This window comes from Anomaloglossus baeobatrachus, chromosome 1 (genome assembly GCF_048569485.1).
Source record: "Anomaloglossus baeobatrachus isolate aAnoBae1 chromosome 1, aAnoBae1.hap1, whole genome shotgun sequence".
NCBI lineage: Eukaryota > Metazoa > Chordata > Amphibia > Anura > Aromobatidae > Anomaloglossus > Anomaloglossus baeobatrachus.
This window is the reverse complement of record NC_134353.1, coordinates 491,085,926-491,110,729: the sequence shown is the minus strand read 5'-3', so window position 1 is coordinate 491,110,729 and position 24,804 is coordinate 491,085,926. Positions and strand designations below refer to the sequence as shown.

The 24,804-nt window shown below is 47.2% G+C and overlaps 1 protein-coding gene across 2 annotated transcripts in view; it reads right to left on the bottom strand.

The window, feature by feature from the left end:
* The window catches only part of LOC142295412 (trypsin inhibitor ClTI-1-like), a 43,169-nt gene extending 18,942 nt beyond the window's left edge, over nucleotides 1-24,227 (bottom strand). For both annotated transcript variants that reach the window (XM_075338522.1, XM_075338516.1), the window contains exons 1-2: nucleotides 24,126-24,227; nucleotides 17,794-17,831 (exon numbers count right to left, since the gene is read on the bottom strand). In XM_075338522.1, coding sequence (XP_075194637.1) covers nucleotides 17,794-17,831; nucleotides 24,126-24,174 — 87 coding nt within the window. In that variant the 5' untranslated portion in view covers nucleotides 24,175-24,227. The remainder of the gene's footprint in view (nucleotides 1-17,793; nucleotides 17,832-24,125) is intronic.
* Between the last annotated feature and the right edge of the window lie 577 nt (nucleotides 24,228-24,804).

Here is a 24,804-nt window from a genome sequence, read left to right as displayed (position 1 = left end):
GTCACAAACTCTATAAAAATCCCTTGTAAATACCCCCAGCCATTTGAGTGGCCCCACGACCCTCGGGTCCGGAGACCCTCGAGCCACTGAAAACCCGAATCCGAGCAGATCGGCTGCTGGCACAGGGGCGGCACACCCTCAAGTTCCTGGCGTCACAAACAAGATACAAGCAGGACCCACTTACCTGGTTGACGTGCGTCTTAGAAGTCGAAACTGCAAGTCAAAAGTCCCGTTTCCCGCCATTTCCGCCAAAACGCCGTCTTCTCAACAAAAGCACGCAAAGCCGAAGCCCCGCCCTTCGTCCTGACAGTCAGCCCGGAACCGGAAGTTCCCAGAGGGCTACAGCACCGAAGTGAGTGGTGGGCGAAAACCAAGGGGGAAGGTAAAGAATGTCCGCGCCAGAGATGGAAGTATTGCAGCGTTACCCCCACCAGACCAGGGTAATGCGCGTGCAGCGGGCGCTGTTCCAGTCGCAGAGGCGGAGGCACTGGAGGCCGAGGCGGTCGCACCCATCATGCCGATCACCTTGCCCTACGTGCCTGGCGCCGCCTGGCTCCCGGAGAATGATGGCCGACCAGATGCACTGCAGGGGTTCAAGAGAAAAATCTGTAACGTCCTCGACATGTACGCCCTGACCGTCCGGCAGTGGGCATCTGTAGTACTCGGGCAGCTGACCAGTGCTGCTGAATTAGAAGTAGAGACATGGACTGAGGAGGATCGGGTCTCGGTACCCACGATCTTTAAGAGACTGGGAGCTGCATTTGAGACCCGCACTGAAGCTGAGCTGAGGATGAGGTTCTATAGCTGCAAACAGCGCCCCCAGGACAGCATTAGGGATTATGTTCTAAAACTACAAGCGGCGCTACGGACCAACAACATCGGTGAGCCGGAGGGGAACAGGATGCTTGTGGAGCAGTTCCTCCAGGGCCTGGGATCAGTGGAGGACCGTAAGCAGCTCCAGCTGTGGGCCCTGGAACATCCTACCTTGGACTTTACTACCCTGAAGGAGCGGGCAATCAAATGATTCTCCACTTCCATCCTGGCAAGCCAGCACCTCTCTGTTGCATGTAAAGCCCCCAGCCTTAGCGCTGCCAGAGCCGACCCCTCCAATAGTACCCGGGAGTGGAGCAAGTGATTTGTCTGCCCAAGTACAGCAACTGAGTAGCGACGTCGCAAGAATCTTGGAGGCAATACAACTCTAGTCAAATACCACCCCTTTGAGGGAAATCCAACTGGCCAACTGCCCGGAAGACGTCCCATGGATGAGGAAGAGGACCGCGGTGTATAAAGGACGGAACAGTGACCGGTATGGACAACCTGTTTGATATAAGTGTAACAAGACTGGCCATTACGCACGGAGCTGTCCTTTAAACGGACAACCCCTGGGGCCAAGGGCCAATCCTCAGGAATAATCTCCAAAGGCCCAGCAGACTGGCGAGACCGGTATGTAGGGGGACGGCCCATCGTTTCCATCACCCTAGCTGGGATCCCGACCTTTGCACCTCTTGATACCGGCTCCCAGGTAACAACTATTCCCTATGTACTGTATAAGAAATTTTGGCCTGATGATGAACTCACCCAGCCAGATGACAGCATTAGCATCTACGCCATCAACGGGCTACCAGTGACTCAGGTCGGGTTCAAGGAGGTAACCATTAAGGTGGGCCGGGTAGAATTGACGAGGCAAGGCCTCACAGTCGTACAGACCCTAGTGATCGGAACCCTAAGATCATTTTAGGCACAAATGTCATTGAAAACTGTATGGAAGAAGTGTTGTTTTTGCTTCAACAGCTGTCTGAGACTGCAGGGGCAGCGTGGCAGAGAGTCCTGCAACGTGAAATCCAAGTCCTCCTGCAGCGGCAACAGGTAAATCTCTCCGGAGGTGAGATAGGTGGTGTGCGGGTAATGGATGTGGTCCCTCTTATAGTGCCCCCGCGAAGTGAGATAATGATATGGTGCAGGGCAGCTGTAGGCTTCCATGGACAGGATTACCAGGCAATGGTAGAGCCCCTGCTCTCAGAGCATTGGCCCACAGTGTTAACGGCCAGAGGGGTAGTTGATGTCCGGAAGGGGAGGGTGCTCGTGCGAGTGTTGAACTGTGGGGGAGAGGAGATCACACTACCCAGGTATGCCACTAATGCCAAGCTGTTTGCCAAGCAGATGCCATCCACGCAGCGGGTTCCCCAAGCCAGTCCAATCAGTTCCCCAGTGACAGTCTCCAAGGACCATTAGAGAAGTGGTGTCAGGAGTTACACGTGAGCAGCGACTCTACACCTGCACATCATAAACAAAGGGTCTACAGGGTTGTCCAGGAGTATGAGCAGGTCTTTAGTAAACATCCACTGGATTTTGGGCGGATAAAGGGGGTACAACATCACATACCCACAGGTACTCACGCACCTATTAAGGAGAGGTATAGGCCCATACCACCTGCCCATTACCAGTGTGCTAAAGATACAGTGCCTACAAGTAGTATTCAACCCCCTTCAGATTTAGCTGGTTTACACATTCAGAATTAACTTGGCATTGTGACATTTGGACTGTAGATCAGCCTGGAAGTGTGAAATGCACTGCAGCAAAAAAGAATGTTATTTCTTTTTTTATTTTTTTTTTTAAATTGTGAAAAGTTTATTCAGAGGGTCATTTATTATTCAACCCCTCAAATCACAAGAATTCTGTTTGGTTCCCCTAAAGTATTAAGAAGTATTTCAGGCACAAAGAACAATGAGCTTCACATGTTTGGATTAATTATCTCTTTTTCCAGCCTTTTCTGACTAATTAAGACCCTCCCCAAACTTGTGAACAGCACTCATACTTGGTCCACATGGGAAAGACAAAGGAGCATTCCAAGGCCATCAGAGACAAGATCGTGGAGGGTCACAAGGCTGGCAAGGGGTACAAAACCCTTTCCAAGGAGTTGGGCTTACCTGTCTCCACTGTTGGGAGCATCATCCGGAAGTAGAAGGCTTATGGAACTACTGTTAGCCTTCCACGGCCTGGACAGCCTTTGAAAGTTTCCACCCGTGCCGAGGCCAGGCTTGTCCGAAGAGTCAAGGCTAACTCAAGGACAACAAGGAAGGAGCTCCGGGAAGATCTCATGGCAGTGGGGACATTGGTTTCAGTCAATACCATAAGTAACGTACTCCACCGCAATGGTCTCCGTTCCAGACGAGCCCGTAAGGTACCTTTACTTTCAAAGCGTCATGTCAAGGCTCATCTACAGTTTTCTCATGATCACTTGGAGGACTCTGAGACAGACTGGTTCAAGGTTCTCTGGTCTGATGAGACCAAGATCGAGATCTTTGGTGCCAACCACACACGTGACGTTTGGAGACTGGATGGCACTGCATACAACCCCAAGAATACCATCCCTACAGTCAAGCATGGTGGTGGCAGCATCATGCTGTGGGGCTGTTTCTCAGCCAAGGGGCCTGGCCATCTGGTCCGCATCCATGGGAAGATGGATAGCACGGCCTACCTGGAGATTTTGGCCAAGAACCTGCGCTCCTCCATCAAGGATCTTAAGATGGGTCGTCATTTCATCTTCCAACAAGACAACGACCCAAAGCACACAGCCAAGAAAACCAAGGCCTGGTTCAAGAGGGAAAAAATCAAGGTGTTGCAGTGGCCTAGTCAGTCTCCTGACCTTAACCCAATTGAAAACTTGTGGAAGGAGCTCAAGATTAAAGTCCACATGAGACACCCAAAGAACCTAGATAACTTGGAGAAGATCTGCATGGAGGAGTGGGCCAAGATAACTCCAGAGACCTGTGCCGGCCTGATCAGGTCTTATAAAAGACGATTATTAGCTGTAATTGCAAACAAGGGTTATTCCACAAAATATTAAACCTAGGGGTTGAATAATAATTGACCCACACTTTTATGTTGAAAATTTATTAAAATTTAACTGAGCAACATAACTTGTTGGTTTGTAAGATTTATGCATCTGTTAATAAATCCTGCTCTTGTTTGAAGTTTGCAGGCTCTAACTTATTTGCATCTTATCAAACCTGCTAAATCTGCAGGGGGTTGAATACTACTTGTAGGCACTGTATGCTCAGGAGTATGAAGGAAGCTGAAGTAATCCATGACAGTTGCAGGCCCTGGGCTACCCCACTGGTACTGGTGAAGAAGGATGCCACTATGAGACTACCGGTGTGGACTACCGACAAATCAATAAAATCACGCACAAAGATGCCTACCCCTTGCCCCGCATTGAGGAATCGTTGGCTGAAATCTGCTACTTACTTTTCTAACCTTGATCTCACTAGCAAATACTGGCAGGTGGCTGTTGCTAAAGAGGACCGTGAGAAAACCGCGTTTGCTACCCAATGGGACTATGTGAATTCAATAGCATGCCATTCGGGCTGTGCAATGCACCAGGGACATTCCAGAGGCTCATGGAGTGCTGCTTGGGCCACTGCAATTTTGAGACGGTCTTGCTGTATCTAGACGACGTCATTGTATACTCTAAAGGCTGCTTTACACGCTGCGACATCGCTAGCGATGATGCTAGCGATCGCTCCCGTCCCCGTCGTTTGTGCGTCATGGGCAAATCGCTGCCCGTGGCGAACAATATCGTTAGGACGCGTTAAACGGACTTACCATCCTAACGACATCGCTGTGGCCGGCAAACAACCTCTTTTTTAAGGGGGAGGTTCGTGCGGCGTCACAGCGACGTCACACAGCGGCCCACCAATAGAAGCGGAGGGGCGGAGAGCAGCCGCATTGACGACATGCCCACCTCGTTGCCGGAGGACACAGGAACGCTGTTGTTCGTTGTTCCCGGGGTGTCACACGTAGCGATGTGTGCTGCCTCAGGAACGACGAACAACCTGCGTCCAGCACGAGCAACGACATTTGGAAAATGAATGATGTGTCAACGATCAACGATTTGGTGAGTATTTCTGATCTTTAGCGGTCGCTCATAGATGTCACACGCAACGACGTCACTAACGAGGCCGGATGTGTGTCACAAATTCCGTGACCCTGACGACATATCGTTAGATACGTCGTTGTGTGTAAAGCAGCCTTAAGACGTACGAGGCGCACTTGGCGGAGGTATTTGAGGCACTGTCCAAGTATGGGATGAAGCTCAAGCCATCCAAGTGCCACCTGCTGAAGCCAAAGGTACAGTACCTGCGACATGTGGTCAGTGCTGAAGGTGTGGCACCGGATCCAGAGAAAATCGCAGCCATCCAGAACTGGCCAAGGTCCAACACAGTCAGGGAGGTGCGGCAGTTCCTGGGTCTGATGGGGTACTATCGGAGGTTTGTCAAGGAGTATACGCAGATGGCGGCCCCCTTGCAGGACCTTCTGGTGGGACAACCCATGCATGGCAAGTCCTCTGGCCCTCCGTTCAAATGGGGCAAGGAACAAGAAGATTCCTTTGAGCAGATGAAGTCTGTCCTGACAGGGGATGAAATTCTGGCGTATCCCGACTACGGTCTCCCGTTTATACTGTATATGGATGCCAGTAATGTAGGGCTGGGAGCTATCCTGTCCCAGGTGCATAAGGGTATAGAGAAGGTGATAGCCTTCGCTAGCCGGAAGCTAAGGCCCATGGATAGAAACCCAGATAACTATAGTTCTTTCAAGCTGGAAACTTGTATGCGCTGTGACGGAAAGGTTTAAGCACTACCTTGCTGAAGTTTACTGTGTACACGGACTAAATAACCCATTGACCTACCTGGACACGGCAAAGCTGGAAGCATTGGAGCAACGCTGGGTCGCAAGGTTGGCAATTATGATTTTGTCATGAAGTACAGGCTTGGCCGCAAGAATACTAACGCTGATGCACTGTCTAGGATGCCCCATCTGGTTGACGATGTGAGGGATGAAGATGATTTGGAAGAGATTGAATTGCCTGCATTTCATCGACCCTCTCATGTGAAACGGTCTCGACCATGCACCCATCAGCAAGAGGTGACCTGTGATCCATTGCCCCATCACGGTTGGCAAGAGGTCCAGGAGAGAGACCCTGCAATCAGATTAGTTATAGCATTGCTGGCCAGAGCTGGTGCCCGTCTTGAGCCGGGTGCCCCAGAGGAAGCCAGAAGACTGTGGCAGGACAGGAGTCGTCTTTATTTTCACCAAGGCAAACTGTGCAGAAGCCTAACCAACCCCAAGACACATGAGAGGATCTGCCAGATCGTGATACCTTGGGCGTATGTCCCGGTGGTGTTGGAAGCGTACCATGATGGAGCCGGGCACTTTGGATGGAAGAAGTTGGAGATGTTGCTGAGAAGTCGCTTCTATTGGATAGGGATGAGAGACTCCATAGAGGACTGGTGCAGGAACTTGAGAAGGTAGGATGACACCAATCAGCAAGCACCACTTCAACCAATAGTCACCAAGCAACCCCTAGAGATTGTGGCCTTGGAACACGTCAAGTTAACTCCCAGCCGGAGTGAGTACACGTATGCACTCACGATGGTAGACCACTACTCTCGGTTCCTGGTGGTGGTACCTGTTAAAGATTTGACTGCCAGCACAGCGGCAAAGGCGTTCCAAGCGCACTTTTGTAGGCCGCATGGATATCCCAATCGAGTCCTTACTGACCAAGGTCCGGCATTTGAGGCTGAAATCTTCCAAGGGTTCTGTAGCATGTACGGGTGCAAGAAGATACGCACCACACCCTATCATGCACAGACGAATGGGATGTGCGAGAAGATGAACCATCTAGTGATCAATCTGCTGAAGACTCTTCCCCTTGAAGAGCGGAGCCAGTGGCCTGAAAAGCTACCAGACCTTATGGATATCTATAACAACATTCCTGTGGGATCCACCAAATGCACCCCAGCTTACCTGATGAGAGCCAGGCCTGGAAGACTCTCAGTGGACTTGTAGATGGAGATCGAGTTGCCTGAAACCTACCGTATTTTACGGACTATAAGACGCACTTTTTTCCCCCCCAAATGTTGGGGGAAAGTGGGGGGTGCGCCTTATAGTCTAAATGTAGGGCTGCGGGGAATGAGGGTGTTGCGGTTGAGCGGCTCATCGGGGGCATGAGCAGGCTGCAGCAGCGCCTGCGGTAACCACGTGGACCCGCTCATTACATATGCATGCCCATCATCCCGCCCATCTCTCAGCGCTGAAGCCGGCGCTGATAGGTGGGCGGGGTGATGGCCGGGGGGTGCACGCATACTAAACAGCCAGCCCGCATGATCACCCCTGGCAACTACAGCCTGGAGTGATCATCTGCAGCTGTATTCACTACATCATCATCAGCGCGGGGGGCAGTGAATCAGTACACTCACCGTTCCCCTGCAGCACGGCAATCTCCTCCTGTCTGCCGGCTGCGCTGTGTGGAGACTAGCGGTGCTCACAGCGATGACGTCATCGCTGTGCGCGCGTGTCCACACAGCCGCGCCGGCACAGACAGGAGGACATCGCGATGCTCCAGGGATCGTGGCCGGCTCCACACAGCACTGCCGGCACAGACGGAGGAGTAGCGACGCTGCGTGGAGCGAGGAAAGGTGAATATAAATGTTTTGGGGTTTTTTTCTGTGTGTGTCACAGGATGCAGGACATATAGCATGATGGGGGTATATGAGCAGGATCGGGGTATATGAGCAGGATGATGGCATTTGAGCAGGGTGATGGCATATGAGTGTAACGCCCTGGCCAGGCCAGGTAGTCACAAATAGGCCCCTGCACTACACCGTTCCCTCATAGGCAACATCAGCCAACCTTTAAAACCCTAGTCACCCCCCTCAGGGCTGGATGGACACATCAGGGGGCGGAACCAGGCGGTTGGAAGACGCCCACCAAGGAGTCTAGACAGCCCAGGGCGGGAAAGTAAACAGACTCTGTTAGAGTTCAAGTTGGAGAGGAGTGTGGGCTGGAGCTGTGTGCAGCTCCAGCAGAGGCGAATACCCCAAATTGAACGGCACCCGTGTTGGAGCCCTGCTGCCTTTGGCTAGGAGGCAGACGGCGGTCTCCGTCTGCAGGAGGCGGGAAGATGGCTCGGTGGAACCAAGGTGGGCCGGGACAGGGTAGTGGCCTGTCTGTACCGACCTGGGGAACCGACTCGGAAACCAGAACACAGGGGGTTACTCGGACCCTGAAGCCAAGTCCAGAAGCTACTGGAATTGGTTAATTTACCAATTAAGGCGAGGACTGGGCTCAGAGATCCCACGGGTCACCGTCTGTGGGCAAGGGCTCCTTAGGCCACATCCACCCAAGAGTGGACTCCTGAAGTTGCAAGCACAGGCAGTCCACCATTACACAAAGGTGCAGGAGAAAGACAGAGACCACAAGCCAGGTGGGGGACCAGAACGCAGCTGGCTGCGGGCACCGACCACCATCACCTTGGTTTACCAAAGACTCGTGTGTTTCCTTCAATAGTGAGTACACCAGCACTCTGCGGTCGCCCATCTCCCTGCACCAATCCCCAACGGGCCCCGGGGCCACCATCCCTGCCTACGGACGGGTTTACAACTGCTGCATAACATCTCCCCCGGGTGCCCCATCACTGCCGCGGTGGTGTCCAACCTCACCACATACCGTGGGTGGCATCACAAACTTAATATGGCTCAGCCCGTACATATACGTCCTACAAACCCCCTTTTTGATCGAAGTGACCGCGAGACCCCCGGGTCCGGAGACCCTCGAGCCACCCACAGAAAGTCCGGATCCGAGGAGCTCGGCTGCTGCAAGCGGGGCAGCACATGAGCAGGATGATGGCATATGAGCAGGATGATGGCATATGAGCAGGATGATGGCATATGAGCAGGATGATGCTATATGAGCAGAATGATAGCATATGAGCAGGATGATGGCGTATATAGCTGGATGATGGCGCATATAGCTGAATGATGGCATATAGCAGGATGATGGCATATAGCAGGATGATGGCATATAGCAGGATGATGGCATATTGCAGGATGATGGCATATTGCAGGATGATGACATATTGCAGGATGATGGCATATATAGCAGGATGATGGCGTATATACGGGCGGCACGGTGGCTGAGTGGTTAGTACTGCAGTCTTGCAGTACTGGGGTCCTGGGTTCAAATCCCACCAAGGACACCATCTGCAGGGAGTTTGTATGTTCTCCCCGTGTTTCCTTGGGTTTCCTCCGGGTACTCCGGTTTCCTCCCTCATTCCAAAGATATACAGATAGGGACTCTAGATTGTGAGCCCCAATGGGGACAGTGTTGCCAATGTATGTAAAGCGCTGTGGAATTAATAGCGCTATATAAATGAATAAAATTATTATTATTATTATATAGCAGGATGATGGCGTATATAGCAGGATGATGGTGTATATAGCAGGATGGGAGCACATACCAGGATGCGGCCATATGCCAGGATGGGGTATATAGCAGGACAGGATGCAGCCATATGCCAGGATGGGGTATATAGCATGATGCGGCCATATACCAGGATGAGGTATATAGCAGGATGGTAGTACATTCCAGGATGGCAGTATATAGCAAGATGGGGCTATACCAGGACGAGGGACATATATACATACAAGGCAGGAGGATGATTACGAGGATGGGGTACCTTAGTAGAGAATTTGGGGACATTACCCCCATAATAGTGTCAGCAGCAGATCCTCGCCCCATAACAGTGTGTCATGACCACATTTTTTGGTTAAATTTTTTTTTCCTATTTTCCTTCTATAAAAACAGGGTGCATCTTATGGTCCGGTGCGTCTTATAGTCTGAAAAAGACGGTACTTGCCCGGGGCGGATTGGGACTCACATCGCCAGATCCAGTATAAACAGATTCAAAAGTGTGTTGAAGAGAGTTTGAATCAAAACAGAGAACGGCAAGAGAGGAACTTTAACAAGCAGGCAAAAGCAACCCCTTTCTCACCAGGCGAGATTGTGCTAAAGAAGAAGAGAAAGCTACACAAATTGGATGATCAATGGGAAAAGGAGCCGTACGTGGTGCAACCATCCAACTTCGACAGCCAAAAGACTTGCCTAATCAGCAAGGATCAGAGAAGAACCATGGCTACTGTCTCCGAGACCATCTGAAAAAATGTCCAAAGCCCTTAAGAGTAGCAGATGGACCTCAACCCCAACCTCAAGCGGTGGAAGGGAAAAAGAGAATGATCCGTACCATTCTAGGTCACTTTCCAAAAGATTGGCCTATGCAGAATGGAGCAGTAATAGTCCCTGTGTTAACATTCCCACAAAACGTGGATGAACCAGAACAGGAAGGGCTTACTGACACTGCACCCACTTCAGCATCTAGAGTAGCACCTGTACCCTTACCACGCACACGTAGAGTCTTACCAGCTACACCTATCACTGAGAGCGAGGAACCTGTAGAAAGTATTGCCATGTCACAAGTGGGGGAAGAGGGTCGAGAGTTAAGAAGCTCGACCCGGGTTAACTTTAGTCAGCCCCCACGGAGATATAGGGAAGAATGTTGATGGTACCTGTAATGTGAAAAGTATACACTGTTAGGTATCTGTGTTTTCTTTTATTATTTTACAAAGTTTATTATTTTTCATATAGAGTAATGTTATGAAACAACAGAGTTTTAATCAACCAGGTTTAAATCAATTGAGAAAGTCACCTGATTACGAAGAAGTTGATATAGTGTGTGCAGCAGGTGCATTGACTTCTTTATAGTTATGCATCTGTAGCCTAGTAGTAAAAATGGACCATGGCCATGGCCAACACAGACTTGTGTATTGTAAATAGTTACACCTCTTGTGCCCACCAGAGTCGTCTTTGCAACACCCGGGACCTTAACCTGGTCACGGACCCACAAGTAGGAATGCAGCGGGTCAGGTTGTTTGGGTGGCGGGTTAATACGATCCGGGATGTTGGGACTGGACTGTCACAGGAAGAGGCTGCAACGGAGCAGGTTGAGCCTCCGCTACTAATGTAACTAGTAGCGTTCCATTGTTGAAATGATGAACTCTAAAGTTAACATACTGTTTAAGCAAAAAGCCTCCCTAATGTTCGAAGAAACCTGTAAATAAAAAATGTTGAATGCGACGCCCCTGGACTATCGGGTCGTCACAGGGTATTTGCACAATCTGCCCTCCCATGCAGTATCCAACTCCTTCTTGGTTTAGGGTCCCTAACTACATTGTGTTGCCTACATCAGCTAATCAAATCCTAGATCTACCCTGCACCACACCCACCAAACATACCAGTGGACGGCTTGAGTGGAATAGAGTCGCCCACCTGGGAGCTAAGGGAGGGGAGGTGAGGAGTGAGTAGTCAGTAAAGACTTGGAGTGAGGAGCTTAGAGGAGGTCGGGAGTGGGGCTCCTGGAAAACTGTCTAGGTTGCAGACGGTGGTCTGGGCCTAGAGGAGTTGGATTCCCGGTCGCAGGGGATCGTGGCAAGGGGTACGAATCTGTCGAGGAGGACAGCCGGCGGCCTTGCACCATCACCGGGCTGGGACCAAGGCACGACGGGGTACGTGGACCCTAGGTCGGGGAGTAGCGTCAGGCAACCCGATAATTTACCCGTGGAGAACGGAGCCTTCAAGATTCGTTCCCAACCGCTCCAAAATCGGAGTACTAGCGCAACGAGGGGGATAGGACTTTCCACTCAAAACGGTCCAGAAAATCCCAAGCGTGAACCCTGAGAGCAGGCTCCCACACTTAGCCATAGTGGGAAGCGGGACCAGGCAAGTTTCACACTACCGGGACCATCAGAGAAGTGAACTTAGGGCCAGGAGGCAGGTCACGGATCACCAGGCAGCACCATTGGGGACAGGACTCAAACTAAGCTCCCCTCAGTGGCAGCGGTGTCCAGAACTTTGGTTTATCCAGTTGTCGGTGTCAGCTTAATGGACTGAGTGAGTACGCAAGTGACCCTTTACATCCAACGGCACTCCCCCTCAATCAATGAGTCCCAGGGTATTTCCCCCTACCCGTGGAGGGTCATAACACCTGGCTGCCCCACTCCATCATCCCCGGGTGCTCCCAACTGTAGCGGTGGTACTCCTAATTACCACATACTACAGGTGGCATCACAAACTCTATAAAAATCCCTTTTAAATACCCCCCTTCATTTGAGTGGCCGCACGACCCCCGGGTCCGGAGACCCTCGAGCCACTGAAAACCCGGATCCGAGCAGCTCGGATGCTGGCACGGGGGTGGCACAATTCCATACTAAATCTTTAATTTTGATAGATTTTCTGGTTTTATGCAATACAAATATAAAAATGCACTACATTAGTACTCCCTAGATTAAATGACTGCCTAAATCAAACCATGACACATGCCATGTATCCAGCTAGGAGTTTGGAGAATGCCACCTCTGCAGGGATTACAAATTGGAAGTACACTTGCAACCTAATAGATGTGAAAGCAGCCGGTGCTCTCAGATAGCGGCCGAACAATAGTCACAGGGGCCAGAGAATAGGTGAGCACAGTGTGGGAATGAGGTGCACCCCTGCCTTAACAAAGGAAACTAATACCCATAATTGAGTAAAGCAGAGAATATAGTACTGAAGGCATGAAAGAACATTTCTTTTTAGATTTCTGTCTTTAAACTTATGACCTTTACCATAATATAGAAAACATGTAGCTGAAAACGTGTTATTATGGACCTCATTGTTAAACTATATTGGGCCTGTCACTAATATTACAAAGAGAAGTTCATTTTACCTACTGACAATCCAAAGTAATTCAAATTAATAATAATAATAATAATAATAATAATAGTTATGGGATATATATGGTATACTCTGCTACACTTTCATTTCCATAAGGGCCAAATTTATTAAAAATAAATAATATTAAAAGAAGACCCTTCTCATTTAGTTGTACTAATGTAAGTGGGTGGTCTGTAAAACAAGCTCCTGCCCCAATACACCAACAGCGCTAGTTATGTTAATATCTTGCAAAGAGTGATAAGACTAAAGAGCATAAGAATGTATGTACTAATGTAGCAGAGGCAGTAATATTTGTATAGAAACATAAGGGAGTATGTTATTTAGGCCATAGTGTGAGATAAGACTTTACATTGTTTGACAAGCTAATATCACCCTCCAGTGGTCGGTTATTTTATTTAGGGTATTCTTATAGGTTGACAAATAGTTAATGTGTGTGGAGCCATGGCAGAGCCTACAGACAGCAGCCATCTTAGAAAGTTAGTTAGCGTGTGGAGTCAGTGAAGAGAAGATGCAGAGACAGGCTTTTCGGTCTGGGAAGGAGTAAAAGATGAAACTGGCTTGTCAGGCCAGGTGTGTCTGCTTCTGACTGGCAGGTCCCCGAATATCCCGGGTGTGGAAACTTTTGGACATCTGGAGCTTAAAGGGAAACTGTCAGGTCCCACATGTATTCTGACCTACAAGCAGGGTGATGTGTGGCCTAGAAACCCTTCCCTATGTTGTATTATTGTGTAATATGAATGTATAAAAAAAAGTTTTATAACTTATGTGTTCCCTATGTAAATTATCAGAGGGTCTAGCCCCCTGGGCGTCGCATCGCTCCGTGGGCATTTGCATGCTTCCCATGGTATCACGCCCCTGTGGGCGTGATACTATGGATTTACATGAGCGACGTCACCGTCAGCTCCTTGAGATCCTGCGCGTGCGTGCTTGCCATTCCCGCAGTGCTTGCTTGCCAGCTTTAGATGCGCACTACTCATGTTCGGAACCGCAGGAGTCTTCTGAGCATGCACAGTGCGCATCTGAAGCCGACAAACAAGCACCCAGATAACAAGGCCTGTGGGGATGTCAAGCGCGTACGCGCGGGATCTCAAGGAGCTGACGGTGACGTCGCTCATGTAAATCCATGGTATCACGCCCATGACTCGCCCACCCCAGGGCCTTAGGTGACTCGGTGTCTGGCCTGACTAGTCCGTGGTAGTCAGCGGTGGCGGGGCCCGACTCCGTGACCCTGGTGGAGTCAGGTAATGGTGGCGATATTGGGGGTGATGGTGATAATAAAGTTTATGAAAGATTCGTGACGCCACCTGTGGTAAATTGTAGCTCTTTAGGGCCGCAGCTGCTGGAAGGGACCTCCGGGGCTGATGTTATAGCAGCTGAGATGTAGCTTCCTCTCCACAGGTAGAGCGGGTACCCCAGGGCAACCTTTGGTACATTGTAGGTTCTATGGTGTTTGTGGGCGAGATGTAGAATGAATCAGATGACACAGGGCTTGCAGTTAAGATGTTTTACTCACTGTTCAGTCTCAGTACTGCAGTTGACCGGTTACCCATGGTATTCCAGGATCCGCTGTCAGGGGCCGCCGCCGATCCCGGAATTGTCAAGGGTCAGTTCCAGTGTACTCCTTTTGTGTGTGTCCTTTTCTGACTGGCTTCCTAGCCTTTGACTGCTTTAGCTGGTCTCGGGCCCCCACCACAGGGCCTGTACAAAGGGGGCTGACCGCAGTCGTATCTTGCCCTCTTCACCGGGGGTCTGTGGCGGGATGTGGCCCTGGGCGCTTGCAACGATCTCCCAGGCCTTCGGTTTTACTTTTGAGTAATTGTCTTTCATTCCTCTGTCTAGGGACCGTCCCTGAATGCAGCCAGATTCCTCCACCCGATCTTTCAGTGGAACAGGCCACGAGTCAATATGCCCTTCCGTGGCCCTGGGATCCTTTCTTTCTTTAGGTGTCACCTGGGCCTAACTAGACCCCAGGATCTCCACCAGGAATTTCCTTCTGTCACTTTCCTGAGGTAACTACCTCCCTCTCGTTCTCCTTCTCTCTCACTCCACTTCTCTAACTGACCTTGAACTTCCTGGTTTCCTTGTCTACTCTCTCTTTCTGACTCCTCCCACACACCCACTGACTAGGCCCCACCCACACTATTGGGACCAGAAATGGGACTTACGGCCCCATGAATACATCTATGGGGGTTGCTGCCACTATCCCTGACCCAGTGTATGCCTACCAATTGGTGTGTGCAAGTTTAGTCTGTGGAATGGTAGATGACCCCATTCTTACCCAGGATGGGATATCACACCTCTGGCTGAGGTGCAATATCTCTGTGGCGACGGAAGCCTCAGGGGTGCCACACCCACAGGGGCGTGATACCACAGAAAGCATGCAAACGCCCACGGGGCGATGCGACACTCTAGGGATTAGCCTCTCTGATCATTTACATAGGGAACATGTAAGTAATAAAACTTTTTTTTATAAATTCATATTACACAATATTACAACACAGGGATGGGTAGGAAGGAGTTACTAGGCCACACATCCCCCTGCTTGTAGGTCAGAACGCATGTGGGACCTGACAGGTTCCCTTTAAGGCTCGGGGCTAGTGTTAGACTAGCACCTGAAATACCCCTTGTGTACAGGGGAAGAGAAACCAGAAGTTGCCTGGTAGGAGAGTCATGGGCTGCAGAGAGACTGGGCTGGGAATTCCTCAGGCAGGAAGCAGGAATAGTCCAGGTAGTAAGCAGGAACAATATGAACATACACTGTGCCATGAACATTGTTGCTGGAAGATGTTATGCTTCATATACTGTGAAGATACAGTACAGACCACAAGTTTGTACACACCTTCTCATTCAAAGAGTTTTCTTAATTTTCATGACTCTGAAAATTGTAGATTCACATTGAAGGCATCAAAACTATAAATTAACACATGTGAAATGAAATACTTAACAAAAAAGTGTGAAACAACTGAAAATATGTCTTCTATTCTAGGTTCTTTAAAGTAGCCACCTTTCGCTTTGATTACTGCTTTGCACACTCTTGGCATTCTCTTGACGAGCTTCAAGAGGTAGTCACCGGAAATAGTCTTCCAACAGTCTTGAAGGAGTTCCCAGAGATGCTTAGCACTTGTTGGCCCTTTTGCCTTCACTCTGAGGTCCAGCTCATCCCTAACCATCTCGATTGGGTTCAGGTCTGGTGACTGTGGAGGCCAGGTCATCTGGTGTAGCATCCCATCACTCTTCTTCTTAGTCAAATAGCCCTTACACAGCCTGGAGTTGTGTTTGGGGTCATTGTCCTGTTGAAAAATAAATGATGGTCTAACTAAACGCAAACCGGATGGAATAGCATGCCTCTGCAAGATGCTGTAGTAGCCATGCTGGTTCAGTATGCCTTCAATTTTGAATAAATCCCCAACAGTGTCACCAGCAAGCACCCCCACACCATCACACCTTCTCCTCCATGCTTCACGGTGGGAACCAGGCATGTAGAGTCCATCCGTTCAACTTTTCTGCATCGCACAAAGACGTGGTGTTTTAGATCTAAAGATCTCAAATTTGGACTCATTATACCAAAGCACAGATGTCCACTGGTCTAATGTCCATTCCTTGTGTTCTTTAGCCCAAACAAGTCTCTTCTGCTTGTTGCCTGTCCTTAGCAGTGGTTTCCTAGCAGCTATTTTACCAGAAGGCCTTCTGCACAAAGTCTCCTCTTAACAGTTGTTCTAGAGATATGTATGCTGCTAGAACTCTGTATGGCATTGACCTGGTCTCTAATCTGAGCTGCTGTTAACCTGCAATTTCTGAGGCTGGTGAATCGGATAAACTTATCCTCCGCAGCAGAGGTGACTCTTGGTCTTCCTTTCCTGGGGCGGTCCTCATGTGAGCCAGTTTCTTTATAGCGTTTGATGGTTTATGCCACTGCACTTGGGGACACTTTTAAAGTTTTACCAATTTTTCGGACTGACTGACCTTCATTTCTTAAAGTAATGATGGCCACTCATTTTTCTTTACTTAGCTGCTTTTTTCTTGCCATAATACAAATTCTAAGTCTATTCATTAGGATTATCAGCTGTGTATCCACCAGACTTCTGCACAACACAACTGATGGTCTCAAACCCATTTATAAGGCAAGAAATCCCACTTATTAAACCTGACAGGGCACACCTGTGAAGTGAAAACCATTTCCGGTGACTACCTCTTGAAGCTCATCAAGAGAATGCCAAGAGTGTGCAAAGCAGTAATCAAAGCAAAAGGTGGCTACTTTGAAGAACCTAGAATATAAGACATATTTTCAGTTGTTTCACACTTTTTAGTTAAGTATTTCATTCCACATGTGTTAATTCATAGCTTTGATGCCTTCAATGTGAATCTATAATTTTCTGAGTTCTGAAAATAAAGAAAACTCTTTGAATGAGATGCTGTGTCCAAACGTTTGGTCTGTACTGTATATGATAAAACAGGAATGTTTAGTAAAGTTCTAGTTGAGAAGTGTTTGGTGTCTGCTGAATTTTGTGCGACAGCTACCGAAGCTGAGGAATGGAAGCCAGCTGCAGCCGGCAGCTTAGAAGTGGCTAAGGAGATGGAGACAGCAGGGGCTTCTGGCCTACGTGTGAGTACCATGCACCACACGTCCCCAAAACTGATCCCTTGTACTGTGGAGGTGGCCAGGGCAGGGACTAGATACTGAAGGGCTGCTCAGCAGCCAGGGTTCGCCCTTGCCCGTGACTACAACAGTCCATTCCACCCCCGCAACACCAACAAGGATTATTGCTGTGTGATTAGGGCACAAGTATATGATTGGGCACTGAGAGCACATCACATAAAAGGGACCGCTCTGCCCTAGGGAAACGCCCTTTGATTTCAATTCATAACACATCAGCACTCAATTTTACTTCTCTCTTTGAAATGATAGTGGACATCAGTATATGAAAAGAGATGCCGTTTAAACTATAATTTGCTGACAATTCTTTGCCTAATAGCCCACCAGCTGCTGTATATTTGAGTCAAAATTAAGGATGGGAGGTCAGCTTGAAACATGAAATTTAATATTTGCACTTTCACTTGTACCCATCTTGGTGAATACAAACATTATAATGCCGTTTCCAAATATTATGTTATGGGTAGTTTTGTTCAAAGGACAAGAATACATTGGAGTTCTTTGTCTGTTTAACATATAAATTAAATCATGCTTACCACATTTGAAGCTTCTGCTTCAGGAACTGGCCACAAAGCTGTAAAAGAAAATAAACATTTTATATTATGAAGTCTCCTATAGAATGTATGTAAAGAGTTCATTTAAATGGGAGTTGACCTTAAGGACCCTAAAACTGCCATTACAGTCTTCAGCATTTTTTTGCTAAATACACTATATACTTCCAGCGGCTGTGGTACTAGCTTTCCGGGTGCCATGGGTTGAACACCCACCTATCTGATATAGATGACCTATCCTGAGAAAAGGTCATCAATAGTTAATTCGCAGACAACTACATTAGACGAGAGTTGATGAAAGTAGATGATTCTAAGCATAACAAATGTTCATAAGATAAAATATAACAGATGCTTTACCTAAATTATGACACACTCATATGAAAAGAAGCTGGTTGTGTTCAGAATTTTCATCTGATTGTTGGACATTGTTGCAAAAGGTCAACAAGAAATCCTTTTATTGGAAGAAAGTTCACAGAAGAATCTTTAGCTCAATGTCATTGAACATTTCCAACTAGGCTGACCTCAAGTAATGGCATATATTGATTGTATTACTGCATGGAGGAAGCAATCATTTGCAGACAATCTTTCACCAGACAACCTACAACTCCATTTCAGAAAAAAAATGAGAAACTGTGTAAAATCAAAATGAAAGAAGAATGCAATGATTTTGACATCTCTTTTAGCCTTATTTTGTTCATAGTAGCACATAGAACACAGATTAGAAGTTGAACATTAGACAAAAAGAAATCTCATATAGAAACTGATGGCAACAACACATCTTCTCAATAAGGTTGGGACAAAGTTAACAAAAGGCTGGAATAGTAAGTAGTACAGATGAAAAACAGATGGAGGGTCAACAGTTAAATAACTGTGTATAAAAAGGGGCCTGATAGAGAGGCAGAGTCTCTCAAACACAAAGATGGTCAGAGGTTCATCAATCTCTGATCAACTGTGTAAAAAAACCTTATGGAACAATTCCAGACAAATGTACCTAAATGTAAAATTGTAAATATGTTCATTATTCCATCATCTATAATACATAATATCATCGAAAGATTTAAAGATTCTGTAGAAATCCAGGTGTACAAGGGACTAGGCCAAAGGTCAGTATTAGGTGATTGTGACCTACAGGTGCTCAGGCAGCACCGCATTAAAAACAGGCATGAATTGGTCATTCAAATCACTGTATGGGGTCAGGAATATTACAGAAATTAATGTCTGTGAACATTATTCACATTGCAATCCACAAATACAAATTAAAACCATCATGCAAAGAAGAAGGTACATATCAAAGCTATCCAGAAATGCTGCAATCTTCTCTGAGGCCTCTGCCACACTCACATGGAAATCACGCATGTGCAAAGAGACACGTATTTTCCCTGCGTATTGCGTGTGGTAAGTATGTGTCTCTGGTACGTGCAGTCCACGTGTGTTCTCCGTGTGCTATCCACAATAACACACGGAGAACCGGTAATTTGCATACTCACGTGGTCGTTGCTGCTGTCCAGGGTTCTGATCTTCGGCTCCAGCCCTGCCCACTCCCCACTGATGCTGCTTCCGGCCGAGCGGAGGGGCGGAGATTAGAGTCCATGACATCACGCCCACCTCCATAACACGCTCATAATGAGCGGCGGCCGGCAGCAACTGTTTGCAGCGGAAGATTCTGCAGGGCTGCTGGAAGTGAGTATGTTTTTTTTTTATTTTATAATAATGACACGTGTTTCTCTGGCGCGTGTCACACGGGACCGCATCCACACTACATCCGTGTGGTACGGGTGCGGGCAGTGTGATACCCGTGCTGCCGGAGAAAATGTGGACATGTCGGCGTGAGGAACACACGGACACACGTAAGTACGGAACGGACACATGTTCCGTTCCAAAATACTTACGGGTGTCCAAACCATTATGAAATCATATGTCCACGTGTGTACGTGCCTCCGGTACGTGAAAAAACTGCCAAAGACGTACCGGAGGCACGAACGTGTGACAGAGGCCTGACCCAAAGGGCATTTAAAATGGACTAAATGGGAAACTGTTCTGTGGGCAGAAGAATCAAAATGTGAAATTCTTTTTGGAAACCACAGAGCCATGTCCTGCAGACTCAATAGGGGAGGGACCATCCAGCTTATTATAAGCGCACAGTTCAAAAGCCTGCATCTGTAATGGAATCTATCAATGCTGAGCAATAAATAGTTTTCAGAACAACATATGCTACCATCCAGACAACATCTATTTCAGGGAAGGCCTTGTATATTTCAGCAAGACAATGCTAAACCACACACTACATCCTTCAGAACAGCATGGCTTCACAGAAGAAGAGTTCGGGTGATGAAGTGCAGTCCAGATCTTACACCAAAAATATTCCTCACATTATGAAACAAAAAATACAGCAAAGACCCAGGACTGTTCAGGAGCTAGAATGTTACATCAGACAAGAATGGGCCATCAATCCTCCCCCACAACTCTATCAATTGTACTTCTCACATCATAGACATTTACAGACTGTGGTAAAAGGAAGAGGGAAGATATACTACACAATGGCAGATATGGCCCTGTCCAAACATTTTTGAGATGCGTTCCTGCAATCAGATTTTTTTTTTCAAATGAAATGGAAAAATGTCTTTCACCCTCTGATCTGTGTTCCATGTTTTTCCATATGTTTATGAGATTTCTAAATCTTTTCACTATTGATTTCATTACATTTTTCACAGCATCCCAGCTTTTTTTGGAATTAGTTGTACATCTATTCTATATGTGTATGGTCACCTCTAAACATTTTAAACACATTATTTGTAAAAATGTTTAGGGTATGGATAAAATAGGATTTCATTTTACATAACAGTTCCTTAGAAGTAAATGTTATGGGACAACTAAAACTACACAAAAATAAGATTAATTATATTGTAAGCTTGAGCAGTTTCCACTCAGGGGGTCAGCTCAAACACCACAGAGTTAAAATAAATGGCTAAATACTCAAAACTGCATTACCAACAATTAAGTCAGGATTGACAAACAGAAATTCATACCAAGTGGATGTGTAAAATTGCATTCACCAAATAGTATTGAAAAATGGCTCCTGGGACACTTTGAAGAAATGGTCGTACTACTGGCTCCACCACAAACTCAATCTAACACTGAGTTATTACATGTACATGTAATAAAGGCTAAAGAGGTCCCATTACTGTACATTATGCCAGCCCACACCATGATCTGAGTAGGACCGGTATGATGTTTCCTCATGAAAGTCTCTTCATGGCATTGCCCTCGTGATCTCCAGACCAATCTCTGGCTATCATTATTGTTTCCAAGACAAGAGCAGGAATCATTGCTGAAAAGGATAGACCACCATTTCAGCCTCTATTGCTGTCTTACTTGCACCTTGGTAGCCTTTGGGAGTGGTGGCATGAGGTCAATGGAGCACCTGGGATTATGGTGTAGGGTGGTCTAATATATAGTAGGTGAACTGGTCTAGTCTTCATTTAAGGTACACTAACATTACATTAATTTGGTTGTGAAACCAGCGGTACGGCCTTTTCTCAAAATTGACCCAGGAGCCCTTTATTAACCTGACAACACATGGCCACATGTTGTTCGTGTTACTGTGAGCATCCTATGTGGACCTAAATATATTACCAGGATAAACGTGCAAGAAAGAAAAGCAGTCCAGCTCACCACACTGCCTTGCTGGTATGATCCAATCCTGCGCACGGAAGTGGTTTGGCCACCAATCAATGTAGAAAAGAAGAGAGGTTTCCAGCGCCAGGGAGGAGAATTTAAAAGTCCATTTTATTGAAGAATTATATCAATCATTAAAAATCCAGCAAGTAAGGCATGAGTGTCGGATAGCCAGCAGAACAACGCGTTTCGACGTTATGTCTTAATCATGTTCTCTAACATGATTAAGACATAACGTTGAAACGCGTTGTTCTGCTGGCTATCCGACACTCATGCCTTACTTGCTAGATTTTTAATGATTGATATAATTCTTCAATAAAATGGACTGTTAAATTCTCCTCCCTGGCGCTGGAAACTGCTCTTCTTTTCTAAATATACTACCAGGTGGCTTGCAGCATCTCTAGACTTCCCTTCCATCGAGAACATCTGATGTCATTAATCAGCAATTACAAAGTGAGCTGTCAGTGTACCGCCCCGGTGTTGGTCGGGCTGCTTGGATCCGGGATCATGGCTCGAGTGGGGTCGTCTGGACCCGGCTTGGCAGACACTTTGACCTTTAAAAGGGGGTATTTCCAGGGGAGAAGTTCATGATGCCACCTGCGGGTTGCTGTAATGGGAGTACCGCCGCTGCTGGAGGGAGTACCGGGGCAGATGGTGTGGGGCAGCGAGGTGTCAGTCCCTCCGCTGGTAGGGAAGGCCCTGGACTCAGGGTTTTTGATAGTTGTTTTGGAGGACAGGGTGCAGGGACCAGGGTACTCACTGTGGTAGTCGTGGTGGTGGATGAGGATTATAAAGCAGACGCACACTGTGGTAAACCAAAGTCTCTGTGTACCACTGCCACTGCGGGGAGCCCATCCAGGTATCTGCTCCCACCGGTGTCACTTGGTAATCTGGACCCTGCCTCCTTGCACAATTTAGTTGTCTGTTTGTGGCCCCTTGGCTTGAAGCTGTCAGGGCTCCGCTACCTATGTGAAGTGTAGCTGTGCTCTTGATGGCTGGCACATGGGATTTCAGTGGGTTGCTTTATCTGGAAAAGCCTACCCCCCGCGTTGTGCTGATGCCTTCAATCTCTGAGCTCTTAGTTAAGTTCATGAAGATACTCTCCCTACCAGGTTAATTATCAGGACGTTGAATCGGTTCCTGATCTAGAGTCCTGTACCCCGTGTTGCTTGGCACTGGTCCGGTTATTGGGCCTTCTGGTGCCGACAGTCCTCCAAGACTATGTCCGTTGCACCTTTTTCCAATGTCACTGCTACTGGTCCCCAACTCCTGTGGTCCCGGACCACCGTCTGCAACCCAACCTTGGTCTCGCTCCCCGGGAGCTACTACTCCCAGTTTCTCACTGTTTGAGGACTCTCACTCGACTCTGTCTTGGTCCCCTCACACCAGTCTGCCTGACCCCCATGTGGGTGGCCCTATTCCACCTTGACCAACCCACTGGTGTGTCTGACAGGTTTGATGTGAGGTGTGGTTGGGATTTGTAGTGCTGAGGGTAGTGACACTGATTTTCGGGAACCTGGAACCATGGGGGGTAGGTCCTGCCCCCCAGAGAGAGGCTGCAGTTCCCTGTAGCACCCTGATATAGTCAGGGGCACTACACCAGCAGCAGATCTTGATGGTTTGCGTGCCTAACAGCGTTCAACATTGCAGAACATTTATTATATAACTATTAATAATTATCTCACTGATAGTATGCCAAGGCATGTGAATGTGTGTATTTCCACAAGTGGCGCCCATACTCGATACTTAAGAAATCGAGATGTTTTGAAAATCTTGTATCCATTTTTTTCATCATTTTCATATCATTAACATGTCTAACCATCCTGTGTTTTTCATAATTATACTACTTTTCCTTCTTGGTGTTGCTATTTCAATACTGAACAGTGTATTTTTATGTACTGTGGAGTATACAGTACTGCAGTATTGGGACATGACATAGACAGTTTGTGAAGGGTGGCAGCTGACTGCTAATCTCAATAACCAAGTTTGACCTTTTTCTGTAAAAACACAGGAGGTAATCTTACCTATAGAAATTAGCAGTCATTACCACAGGACTGGAAGCGAGGCAGCCAGTGACAGGGAATATAGGGGCTAGCAAAGAAACAGGGCACTTGGGCTAATAGGACTGTATTAGTGAGTAAAAGAAACTAAGTTAGTAAGGTTAAGAGAAACTAAGAAATAGGCTGAGGAATATCAAATCAGCAAGTGGACAGAGATTGTAGAAATGCTGGAAAGAAAGATCTTAATCTAATTGTGGTCTTCCCCTTTAAATTCACACATTCAAGAGAAATCATAGATGTATTATATTTATCATTAACAGATTTGCTCTAATGAATATAAAGTGCATTTTTGTATTATCATATATGAAAGCCTGAAATCACTTACATTTGTACATATATTGTATGGAGAAAAGTAAAATATTACTATAGGCATCCTGAAAACAGGTGAATCCATGCAAGTCATATATACGTAAATGAATTGGTAAAAGTAAATGTATTCTACGTGGGTTCCTACATTTATTAAATATGGACAAATCTATAGTAACTCTGAGTAAGTAGAAGCCACATACAAAATGCATGCAATAAATCCCTACAATCATATATTATGATAATGTGAATATCTGTTGTTGGGGAGAACAATACCTGCTGTTAATATGTAGAAAAGCAAGGCGGAGAAGATCAGAGTCTTCATGGTTTCTTCTGTTGACTGACTAGCCGTGACTAGCTGTTTGCTCAGGACAGCCGTGTTCCAGAATAGAACTCCCCAGTGCCTGCCTTTGGCAGCTACATTCAACAAAGCTGTGATGTCACAAAACATGCACAGCCTATAGCATGTCCAACAATTCACTAAGCAAGTGTTCTTTCCATATCTAATTCACATAGCAAGGAAAATGGCTCTATTAAATTGCTTAGGTAAAGTATATCATTGTACAGTGTTAGCCAGTAGATAGAAAAAAAGATTTTTACATCCATTAATAGGCTTTCCAGCACCTGGGGCAAGAATTCAGTTTGGCAACCCCACCCCACCAGGCAGTTTGGGTGGTCTTCATGTGACCACTCACTCATAGGTGATTTGCATACTTACAGTCATGTGATGACAAGCTTCTCTTAATAATTCTCTCAATGTTCAATGAGAAATGTAGGAAGAAAAGCTAATTGTCACATTCAAGTATGAAAATCACATTTGAGTGGAGCAGCCATGTGGTGACTGCTGGAACCAGCGAGCAGAGCTGAATTGTGACAGTGGGTATGACACACCCGCTCCGGGGCTGTGGGGCACTCATTACTGGGCCGGCTCTGTTCTGCTCGGAGGATATCACGG